This window comes from Mus pahari, chromosome 10 (assembly GCF_900095145.1).
Source record: "Mus pahari chromosome 10, PAHARI_EIJ_v1.1, whole genome shotgun sequence".
NCBI lineage: Eukaryota > Metazoa > Chordata > Mammalia > Rodentia > Muridae > Mus > Mus pahari.
In genome coordinates, this window is record NC_034599.1 from 4,057,538 (window position 1) to 4,069,644 (window position 12,107).

The window sequence follows — 12,107 nt, forward strand, 5'->3', positions numbered from 1 at the left end:
TGTCCTGGAACTCACTCTGTAGACCAGGCTGGCCTCGAACTCAGAAATCTGCCTGCCTCTGCCTCCCAAGTGCTGGGATTAAAGGCATGCGCCACCACCACCCGGCATATCTTCATTTTTAATATTCTATTTTCTACTATATCCATAAAATGATGAATACTAATAAAGGCAGTCTGAAAAATTATTTTAGGAGAAGCAGTTAGATTTTAGATGATTGAGGACACTTTTACAGAACCACATTAAGGACAAAAAAAGAATTAGTCATACATGAGCATTTTTGTTTTCTGTTTGTTTTTAATCTTTTAATGTAGCCCAGGTTAGCCTCATACTCGCCTCATTGCTGAGGATGGACTTGAATTTCTGCCTCCACTGTAAAGATGCTAGGACTATAAGCATGTACCCCACACCCGGGATTATACACAGGCATCCGACATGCCTGGCAAGCACTCTGCCAATTATGTTGTACTGACAGCCCTGTGTGTTTTTGAGGTCTCATTCTGCTATAACCCAAGTAGTCTGGAGCTCACTGGGCAGACGAATACTCGGGAGGCTAAAGCAGTAAGGTCATGAACTGAAGGCCAGTCTGAGCTACACAGCAAGATCTTGTCTCAAAAGTCTGCTTTCCGGTCTGCTGAGGCTCTGGTCCAGAGTGAGGATAGCAATCGGAACAAGAAGAGAGCTGCACATGCCCAGAGGAAGATGGCTCTGAGCACAGACCGAAGAGCAGGTTAGCGAACGACACTAAGAATGGAGGACTTGCCCTGAACTCCATGAACCTGAAAGGGAAGATCGCCCTTGTGTGGGCAGGCAGGGGACTTCGACCTGAACCTGTGAATCAATCCAGAACCGTGACCCATGTCTTTCATCACAGCTCTTGGGATGTAGAGGGAAGAAGATCACAGTTCAACTACATCGCCAGTTCAAGCCCAGTCTGAACTACCTGAGACACTGGCTCACAGGGGTGGGATGAGGGGAGGCTGGAGGGATGGCCCGCATCCTCCGCTAGGAACGCTACACTCTCTTCCAGGCTTCAAGGGCTCCTGCATATGCACTGGACATAAAACTACACAGGTGGGGCTGGTGAGATGGCTCAGTGGGTAAGAGCACCCGACTGCTCTTCCTTAGGTCAGGAGTTCAAATCCCAGCAACCACATGGTGGCTTACAACCATCTGTAACAAGATCTGACGCCCTCTTCTGAAGTGTCTGAAGACAACTACAGTGTACTTACAGATAATAAATAAATAATAAATAAATCTTAAGAAAATTTTTAAAAAACTACACAGGTAACACACATACACACATAAATTAAACATTAATTGAGATATATTCAGATTAATAATTCTTCCAGAATCTATCTCAATTTATAAGAAAGGGAATGTGCTTTGGGTGAGTGAGCTGGCTCAGTGCAGAAACTACTCAGTGTTAAAGGCTAATGACATGACTCTGGTACTTGGAAGGAGAGTTCTAACTCTAATAAGATGTCCTCTAGGCGGACGTGGTGGCGCACGCCTTTAATCCCAGCACTTGGGAGGCAGAGGCAGGTGGATTTCTGAGTTCGAGGCCAGCCTGGTCTACAAAGTAAGTTCCAGGACAGCCAGGGCTACACAGAGAAACCCTGTCTTGAAGAACCAAAAAAAAATTTAAAAAATGTAAGAACTGACTTGATAATAGTAGTATGAAGCTCCTTAGTGCACAGTTTGTGCTTTAAGAGGAAAACATAAAGGCTTATTAATTGAGAAGATCTGTGTGCACATGCATAAAATAAAAATCACACATATAGTGTGATTATTTTGGAGTTTGGGTTTTTTGTTTTTGTTTTTAAGCTCCATGAGTAACTATAGGCAAAGCCAACAACTTATCCTAAAAATTAAATTAAAAAAAAGTTTGCAGGCCTGGAGAGATGGCTCTGTGTTAAGAGCAGTGACTGTTCTTCCAGAGGATCTGGGTTAAATTCCCAGCACCCACTTGGTAACTGGCCATTCACTGTCTGTAACATTAGTTCCAGGGGATCCACTGCCCTCTTCTGGCCTTCACAGACATTGCACAGACACATGCAGGCAAGATGCCCATACACAGAAAATAAAAATAAATAAATCTAAAAAAATATGTTAACAGGCTCAACATACACATTTTTTAATTTAATGAGCAATTCTGATGTATTTTTAAGAGAGAGAGAGAGAGAGAGAGAGAGAGAGAGAGAGAGAGAGAGAGTACATGTGCTATTGCATGCATGTCTCTACCTGTGTAAGTCAAGTCAGTTCTCCCCTTCCATCAAATGGGTTTTGGGGATCAAGCTATGGCAGTCAGGTTCACCAGAAAACACCCTTACCTGCTAAGCCATCTCCCTAGTCCTCCACAATGCACATTACTGTTAAGAATTTACTTACAGAGTTTGAATGTAGAATATGAAATAAGAAAGGCCAGGGTGGGTAGATGGGCATCCTTTTCAAATTTGCATGGGCGACAGAACGTCTATCTGGGGAAAGGCCTTGTTCCTCTGTACCTGACTCCTCCTCCTCGGCCGCCTGCTCTGTCCGCTCCTCTCTCATCTCGTCTTCTGCATCGAGTAAGCCTACAACGAGGTCACTGACAGTCCTGTAGTTCTCGCCAGTCGCCAGGATCTGACGCTGAACCGTCTGTCTCACCAGGCTCCTACTGAAGCCCATTTCCAAGGCCGCTTTAACCACAGGCGTGCCCATCATGACGACATCTTCCGAACTTTCTCCAGGGCCAAAATGCATGACTATATGGACAGGGGATTTAACAGATATTAGCAGCGCCCGTACATCTTTTTGTTGTGGTTGTTCTTGTAGGAATCCTTGTAGGCCAGTCTAGCCTCAAGCTTATGTATCCCAGGCCGATCTCAGACTCATGCCAGCTCTTCTGCCTCAGAAAGTGCTAGGCACAAACCAACATATCTGGCTTCATATACTTTTCAAATAGGAAGTTACAGCAATATCAAAACCATTAAATATAAAAAATAAATAGGTACTATACGATATGCATTTTGCTAACTTTGTTTTGGTTTTTTCGTTTTGTTTTCTTCGAGACAGGGTTTCTCTGTGTAGCCCTGGCTGTCCTGGAACTCACTTTGTAGACCAGGCTGGCCTCGAACTCAGAAATCCACCTGCCTCTGCCTCCCAAGTGACATTTTGCTAACTTTAAAATGAGATATATTCAGTCATTGAAGTAAGACTATAAAATACTATTGCCTGTAGATTCAAGTCTGCGATTAGTCCTACTCAAGAGGAGAAAGCAGAGAGTGCCAGGGTGCTCCACCAGAATCAGGGGCTTCATTCTCGATAATCAATAAACTAATGGGCTTTCTATAGCAAATATATACTTCTACATATTTGCTTCCTTTTGTTTGTATTTATTAGTTGTCTACAATGTTTTAATTGCATATTCATATTCATGCAGCACATACTTTGATATCTCTGGTTCTTTCCATTTCCTGCAAATGGCATGGTTTCATGCTTTAATTTATGGCTGGTAATTTTCTTTCTTTCTTTCTTTCTTTTTGTTTGTTTGTGAGGGACAAGGGCTCAGCATGTAGACAAGGATCTTGCCTCAGGCTGGCTACCCCAGTGTCCCAGAGTGCTACCCACCCCCCTTCCAGCTTACTTAACACTACAACCCAACCACTTAAAATGCAAACCTGCAGAAGTGGATGCTCACAGCCAGCTATTGGATGGAACACAGGGTTGCCAATGGAGGAGCTAGAGAAAGTACCCAAGGACCTTAAGGGGGCTGCAACCCTGTAGGTGGAACAACAATATGAACTAACCAGTACCCCCTGAGTTTGTGTCTCTAGCTGCATATGTAGCAGAAGATGGCCTAATCAGCCATCATTGGATAGAGAGGCCCCTTGGTCTTGCAAACTTTATATGACCCAGCACAAGGCAAGGCCTGGGCCAAGTAGTGGGAGTGGGTGGGTAGGGGAGCAGAGGTGGGGGGAGGGTATAGGAAACTTTCGGGATAGCATTTGAAATGTAAATAAAGAAAATAATAATAATAATAAAAAATTAATTTTAAAATAAATAAATAAATAAATAAAATAAAATGCAAACCTGGTGTCATACTCTCCAAACGCCATTACCGTCCACAAAAATCTCAAACCTAACTGTGGTTACATTCTGATCGAACACTGCCTCACCTCTTGCTACTGCCAGGCCATAAGCAGCTCACGCACTTGCCACTTGCACTCTGCTCTGGAACTCAGGAACCGAGAGCTCTTGAGTCAGCAAGCTGGCCTCAGAATGACCTGTCGGCAGCTCCCTCTTCTGGGACAAAATCTTTGCTCTGTTCGTTGAATGTCCCTATTCCATGCTGCTTAGCCTCTGATGCTGCCTTGCGCAGAAGATGCTCTGCCCTGTCAGTTAACTGGTTCCTTTTGTTCTTGGGCTCTCTACTAAGGTAAGTATTTCTTCCAGAGGGCCTTTTCTTTCATTTTTTAGTTTGCTTTATTTTATGTTTTTTTCTTTCTTTCTTTTCTGAGAAGGGATGTGTGTGCTATGGCACGTGGGAAGTCAGAGGACAGCTTTCAGGAGTCAGTTTTCCCCTCGACCGTGTGAGTCCAGGGGCTACAGCTTGGGCTGAGTCATCTGCCAACCTTATTTTGTTCTTTTAAGACAAGGTCTCGGTCAGTTATCCAGGCTGGCCTGGGACTCACTGCATAACCCAGGCTGGCTCGAAATGTATGACCCTGTGCCTTAATCTTCCAAGCGCTTAGACTGCAGGCCCTGCCCTAGACCGATGCTGCCACATTTGGCTTCCAGAAAGCCTTTCGTAGTCCCCAGACTTAGACATTTGTCTCTTCGCTTTCTCCTTCAGATGCTATTCTATTATCTGTCCCCAATGTCATTAGCTCATGAGAACAGTCACATGTTTATCCTGTCTTTTATTCTTCCCTTTGAACAACATCAACAACAACAAACAGTAAAAATGTATTGCACTGGGGCTGGAGAGATGATTCAGTGGTTAAGAGCACTGACTGCTCTTCCAGAGGACCCAGGTTCAATTCCTAGCATTCAGTGACAGCTCACAACTGTCTTTAACTCCAGTTCCAGGGGACCTGACACCTCACACAAACATACTAGCAGGCAAACCACCAATGCACATACATGAAAGTAAACAAATGATTAAAATGTATTGCACTGAACACTAAAACCCAGGGTCAAGGCACCTATTCAAATGACTGCCCCATTCTCTCGGGTCTAAGTAACAAGTAAGTTCCACTGGCAATCTGGGCCTAGGGGTCCCAGTGAAAAAAACAGAACTCTGTGTTCTACCCTTTCACGGACAGGAAGAGTGCGCCAGCAATAGAAGGCACAGTATATTTATTTCCACAACTGCCCAACAACAGGGCAAGGCTAAATGAATGCCGTTTGCTTAAAGTGTAGATGCCCACTGCTATGGGGTAGAGCTAGGGAAAGAGGTTATGATTGGCATGCCTGAGGTCCTAGGTTCAATCCCCAGGACCATCAAAAACAATTATACATAGAGACCCAAGATATACACTTACATACACTGATGAATCTATGTGGCCTGAAGCATAAACTAGATATTTATGCTGTTTTTAAAATTTCTCCAAGCAACTCTTGTTGCATATTGATGTTTGATAGACTAACGGGGTGTCTTTACATAAATCACATTTTCAATTATAAATCAGAAATCAACATGAATATTCATTTCCTATGAAAACCTTTCAATCATTTTTATTTTTAGAACAGGGTCTCACATAATTCAATAGGGCCTTGAGCACATAAGCCTTCCACTTCTGCTTTCCAAACGCCGGATTGCAACTCTACTCAGCTTCCCTTCAACCTTAATACAAAACGGATCACTTTAATGCAGGAATTATGATTATTATACGTACTTGCTGCTTCTGCATTCTCATCTTCTGGGGAGTCTGACGTAGATAATAGCTACAGGAAAAAATACACATGTTAAAATGTAAACTGCGGGGCTGGTGAGATGGCTCAGCAGTTAAGAGCACTGACTGCTCTTCCGAAGGTCCTGAGTTCAAATCCCAGCAACCACATGGTGGCTCACAACCATCCGTAACAAGATCTAACGCCCTCTTCCAGAGTGTCTGAAGACAGCTACAGTGTACTCACATATAATAAATAAATAAATCTTTAAAAATAAATAAATAAATAAATAAAATATAAACTGCATCCTAGCACTGCACTGAAAATGACCTACAGACCTGCTCCATTTAACCACCAACTGACTTTGTCATCAACAGGACATTTCCTCAGTCAGAAGCAATGTGTCTTTTACATTCACCAGCGATCTGAATAATGGGGCTCTGCGCTAACAGCTTCCAATGGAGACTGTGCTCCAGTGAGCTAAGTCTGTGCTCGCTGGGCAGGACAGGCTGGGTTTCCTGGGAGGCAGCAGGTTGGTCCTGAATCTGCAAATCTCATGTTCCCTAGTCATCTGCAGGGACAGAGTCCATGCCAGTCAGCTCTGCTGGCCATAACACATTTTTGAACCTCAGACAATTAAATAAGATCTCATTAGCTTTCCAAGGAGAAATGCTTTCTTAAACCTCTTAAGAAAAAGTTACACAGTAAACTTGTCCTCAAATTTATTATTTACTTTATTAATTTCAGAGTTTATTGTTAGCTGATTAGACAACAGCTTAAAAAGAAATAGAACAAATACTATCTTTCATGTGGCTAATAAGTACAGACTCATTTTTCTCAAAAGAGAAGTGCCTTGTACACTTAGGTTGATGTTTGTGAGAAGAAAGGAGGGCGTGTTTTAAAACAACTTTCACCTTTTCACTGAAATATTATTCTGATTTATTTTTATAAATAAATTTTTAAAAATATTTTTTGTAAACCAATAATTTAAAAAATAATAATTAAAAATAAAAAAGGGAGGCCTCCTACCTGCTCAAGTAGATGAGGGTAGCCAGCTTGAACTTGGCTGACAAACTCTTGGCCTTTGATTCTGATCAAGTACTCACACCTAAAACATAAGCATCGGGAATTACTTAATAAGACAACATTGCTCATTATCAGCTTCATAATGTATAGTTCAGGTTTTATGATCAAAAATTAATTTTAATTTTAGAAAGTGAAATGAAACTTAATAACAAACCCATGTCTGGATGTCCATCTCAGGTGGAAGCTGGTCAAGTGCCCTGGGGAGGAACTACTGGACGTCAGATTCTTAATGTTGGAAGAGGAATAAGCCCCAGCTCAGCGCATACTGACTCTATGCATGAAGATTCATTTTTTACTTGTGTACATTTCTGTGTCTATGTGTGGTTTGTGTGTGTAAATGCAGTGGAACTCATGGAAACAAGCAGCAAACATCTGGTCCTTCAGTAACCAAAATTACAGGTCCTGGGGACTGAGTAAGCAGCTGAGCCACCGAGCAGTGGCCATGAGGAGCCCCTCAGCCACCACCCTCCAGCCGGCTCCTCAGAGCTCCTCACTGCTCTCTACTCTAAGGTTCCTAAAAATACCCTTAAGCAAATATGGAGTCCCCTAAATAAGACATCTGGTCATCTCCATGACAATTTTATAGACTAAAAAATCATGTATAGATGTACTCTCAGGAAAGAATGTGACATTCGTTATGACTCCTCTACTAAGGAGGTTGCCAATCCCTAGGTAATACAGGTAAATTATCAAATTTAACTGTAAAGTGAATCATGGCAGCATCAGAGCAGGCGCACAGCGCTTGTGCATTCACAGTGGGGGGCTGGTGAGATGGCTCAGCTCAACTAGCAAAAGTGCTTTCTACCAAGCCTAGCAACCTGAGTCCAATCGCAAGGGTAAAAGGTGAGAACCAGCCCTCCAGAGTTAGCCCCGGGCCTTCGCACCACACACACACAAAACAGATAAATGGAAAAGAAAAAAGGTTTTAACTAAATCACAATGCAAAACACTTTAAAAATCAGTGTGAATGTTCTTTATATTCTTCACAATATTTAAAATCTGAAGTAATGGAGCTTAAGAGAAGGCTCAGCAAGAGAGAGCACTGGCTGTCCTTTCCAGAACCCAGGTTTAATTCCCAGCTCCCACATGTTGACCCACAACCATCTAGAACCCTAGTCACAGAGACCCCAATGTCCTCTCCTGGCCTCTGCAGTCACTGCACACAAACGGTATACAGACATATATGCAAAACACTCATACGCATAAGAACAAAATAAAATCTGCAGGACTTAAGAGGCACACTTGCTATAAAAGAAGATAATGTATCTCATGAAAACATAAAAGATGCAATAATTTCAAAGCCATTACCTTGGAAACCACTTGGCATGTTCCACCCAGGGGTCATCTCCAGATTCCCAGCACCTTAGCCCACCATCACAGCAAAAACACTTGACGTCATCACTGTGTCCTAAAATTCATTTTGAACCAAAACTTATAAACATATAAAATTTTCCCTTTCAAGTGTATAATATAACACATGACAGATCTTTATAATTCTCAGAATGTTTCTTACCTGTATAATAAAAGCCCGCACTTGCAAGTTCCTGGGAATGAACTAGCGCACTAGAAGGCCAGTTAGAGAATGTTCTAACACGAGCTGCATGTGTCTGCATGCTCAAGTTAGAGACAGTGTATCTCAAAGCAGACTGACCCAAGTCTTTTAAGAATGGGCAGCTGGGGAAATGCCTCTGGTGCTCTGACATAGCATCATCCTTACGTTCCCAGTTGCTCAGTTTCCCATCGCATGCAAAGCAGGCCACTCTATCTCCAGGTCCTATGTAGTAGAAGCCTGCTTTGGCCAGCTTTGCTGGTGACAGAAAAGACAATGGCCATGTTTCATAGGTGAGTAATCTGGCCTTCTCTGTGTTCATTGCAAAGTGGTAGGGACTTGTGCTCAAAGCAGGACAATCTTGATTTGCTCGGAAGTTCACAGGGTCTGAGGGAAAGCTTGAGTAAGAGCCACTGAAATAGGCAGTGTTCTCGGAACTTGCAAAGCACGAAGGCATGGTGCTCATCGCTGTGGAAGGAAGACAAGGCTGAGGACTAGCTTCCAGACTGTTGGCTGGGTTCAAAGTCTGTACAAAGCTGCAGCTGGGATACAGCTTTCTGTGCTTCTCAATGGGACTGTCCCCTTGTTTCCAGTTGTCTAGCATCAGGCCACAGCAGAAGCACTTGACCTTGTCATTGACACCAGTGTAGTAAAAGCCAGCACGAGCCAGACTTCTTTCTGACACAGGAACTCCAGCGGGGAAAGCTGAATATGTGGACAATCGGTACAGCTCACAGGAAAAATCATACTTCAGCTCAAAGCTGTCAGCACTCCTCATCAGCTTGGCTAGAAAGGCGCTGTCTTGAACCATGTTCATGGTGCGACGACAGGGAGGGCAAAGGACCAGTCTCTCTCTAGGGATGTAGTTCTGTGCATGGCTTCTGGTCGGTTTTACTACTAGGCTGATACCTGAAATAAGAACAAACTCTTTTTTTTTTTCTTTTATGTATTTGGGGTTTCAGTAGGATGAAATTTCAAATCCTATCCTGATACATTTTAAGACACAACTACACACAACCATACCTTTGTATAATCTTCATTCATATAATAAAAACTATATTCTAACAGCCAATATGTGATTAAGGTTAATCCCATTCTGAAGCACAGTGCTTGGGGCCCCTCTGTGCCACACATCCTGAGGGACCAGTCTGCTTCCCTTTGCCTCTGGAATACATCAGTACCAGTTACCCAAGCTGTACTAAAAAACTGTTTCATATAGAATGAAAGCATGATTTAGATAGTTTTGTTTCATTTTTTGTTTGTTTGTTTGGTTGGTTGGTTGGTTGATTTTTCGAGACAGGGTTTCTCTGTATAGCCCTGGCTGACCTGGAACTCAATCTGTAGACCAGGCTGGCCTCGAACTCAGAAATCCACCTGCCTCTGCCTCCCAAGTGCTGGGATTAAAGGCATGTGCCACCATAACCCGGCTCTTCAAAACTTTTTGATTAGTTTTTGTTTACTTTCAAAGGACCAAGATCAGAGATATTAATTAATCCTCTACTCAAAAGACCTTTGCTGCTCATCTGGGTAGCACTAGGAACTAAGTCCAGAGCCTTGGTACACAAAGCCTTACCACTGAGTTATCCTGCAAGACTCACACTTCTTTACTTGAGGGGCAGTGTTCAAGACAGGGTTTCTCTGTGTAGCATTGGCTGTCTTAGAACCCACTTTGTGGGCCAGGCTGGCCTTGAACTCAGACATCCCCTGCCTCTGCCTCTGGAGTGCTGGGATTAAAGGCGTGCTCACCACTGCCAGCTTGAGACACAAATTTTTAGTTTTGGTCAGAAATTATCTCAAAGGGTATTCCCTGTGCCCATATTTATCAAGACAAAAGAAAAAGAAAAGCTCATTACCATCTAAACAGCAGAGACTTTCAGAATTAAGAATTTCTCAAGCAAGATTTATTAACCATAAGCAAATCATTTCTATGTCAAGGCACCAGGGTTTGCTGCCACTGGCTGGTGTGACTTCCTGCTATGCACTGATGTGGCAGATTTGCTACCAAGAGCACCAGTTCATCATCTCCAGGTAGCAGGGGATACAGCAGGGTTGTCACCGAGTCTCCCTCCCTCAGGAGACATTGTACCTAACCTCACTGCCCAGGCCTGTACAGGTACACAAATCACTGAAAAATAACTCTCCAGACTCAAATAGTATATAAAAGCAAAGAGTGTTTATTCTGCAAAAATCCAGCATACAGTGTCTACCATTCATCAAAATAGCAATCCTCAGGTGAGCTTGCAGGCTCAATATTAAGCTTATGGGAATTCCATGGAAAGGTAAGTGACCTTTATCATGATATAGGGGTATGGGTGTCTCTGGGATTGGCTAGGGTTCGGGGACTTTCTAGAACTATTGATGACTTTTCTGCCTCAGGCCAGACGGCAGCAAAGCTCTTGATTAGTTGGCTGCGGGCTATGGTTTTTCTTGGTACTGATTTGTTCAGTTCTGGGAAACAGAAACTTAGGCCTAGTCCCCTCGAATTGGCATCTCACAGCCTGTCATGGGGTCAGTCTAGCTCAGTCCTCTCATTTCCCCCTTGAGTAATGGCCCATCTTGAATCCTTGAGATGTTTCCATGCCATGAGCTGGTATTGCTGCTTGAGAATCATCAGTTGGACAGTGGATATTCATTCCTTGACAAACCTGACTAAAGCATTAATTATTTAGGGTCCACAAGTTAAGGTTAATAGTAAAAAGATGGTAAGTCTGACCAGGGCTGAAGCAAAGGTGGTTAACGAAGGGGGCCAATTAAAGAGGGGCTTATATTAACCTTGAAACTGTTCTCTTTCCATGCAATCTTTTTCTCAGCAAGGCCATTGATTCTTCAACGACCCTGGTATGGTTGGTGTAAAAACAGTATTGTTCCCCTGAGGCCAGACAGAGACCTACTTGCTGAAGGAACAGTAAGTCCAAGCCCCTTCTACTTTGTAGGACTCCTTAGTGCAGTAATGGGTTTTTCTAACCTCTTCCAGAGCAGCATCTATGGCCATTTGCAAGACCTTATAATTTTTATCCTGGAGAATCAAGGCTGAGGCACCTATGCCAGCAGTACCAGCCAACCCTAAGAGGTTGGATGTGACTGTGGCAACTCCTTCTACCAGTGCACTGGAGAAGCCAACTGGATTAGTATATCCTCTCCTGTATAAGCTACCTGAGAGACGAGCTGTACCAGAACACAAGAATCCTCAGGCACATTTAAAACTCGGGCATGGCTGCATGAGTGAGCACTGAGGCACCAGCCCACCAGGCATCGTCTGGGGGCAGCAGGTATCCCGTGGTGGTAGGGGGATAGTGAGGTTTCAGGGGTGGGAATATTCACAGGTAGCCTGATTTCCAACGCAAAGTCCTTGTCCTGTTATTTGTTGATTTCAGGGTCAGCTTTCCTCTGCTTGCCTGTTGCCATCTACAGCAGTTACCATCTGTGCTCTGTGAATAATCCCTGGACACTGTCATTCTTTCATAATAAGGGGGCTAAGTATACAAGCATAACCAATAGTCCTAGGTTAGATCTGAGTGGGAGGAGTTAAGAACCCACAAAGTTAGCCGGGTGTGGTGGCGCATGCCTTTAATCCCAGCACTCGGGAGGCAGAGGCAGG

The 12,107-nt window shown here is 43.5% G+C and overlaps 1 protein-coding gene across 4 annotated transcripts in view; it reads right to left on the reverse strand.

The window, feature by feature from the left end:
* LOC110328081 (baculoviral IAP repeat-containing protein 3) overlaps window positions 1–12,107 on the reverse strand; it is a 22,329-nt gene that overhangs the window by 3,083 nt on the left and 7,139 nt on the right. For all 4 annotated transcript variants that reach the window (XM_029543150.1, XM_029543152.1, XM_029543149.1 and 1 more), the window contains exons 2-6: window positions 8,474–9,418; window positions 8,269–8,368; window positions 6,904–6,982; window positions 5,880–5,928; window positions 2,505–2,744 (exon numbers count right to left, since the gene is read on the reverse strand). In XM_029543150.1, the coding sequence (XP_029399010.1) occupies window positions 2,505–2,744; window positions 5,880–5,928; window positions 6,904–6,982; window positions 8,269–8,368; window positions 8,474–9,326 (1,321 nt within the window). In that variant the 5' untranslated portion in view covers window positions 9,327–9,418. The remainder of the gene's footprint in view (window positions 1–2,504; window positions 2,745–5,879; window positions 5,929–6,903; window positions 6,983–8,268; window positions 8,369–8,473; window positions 9,419–12,107) is intronic.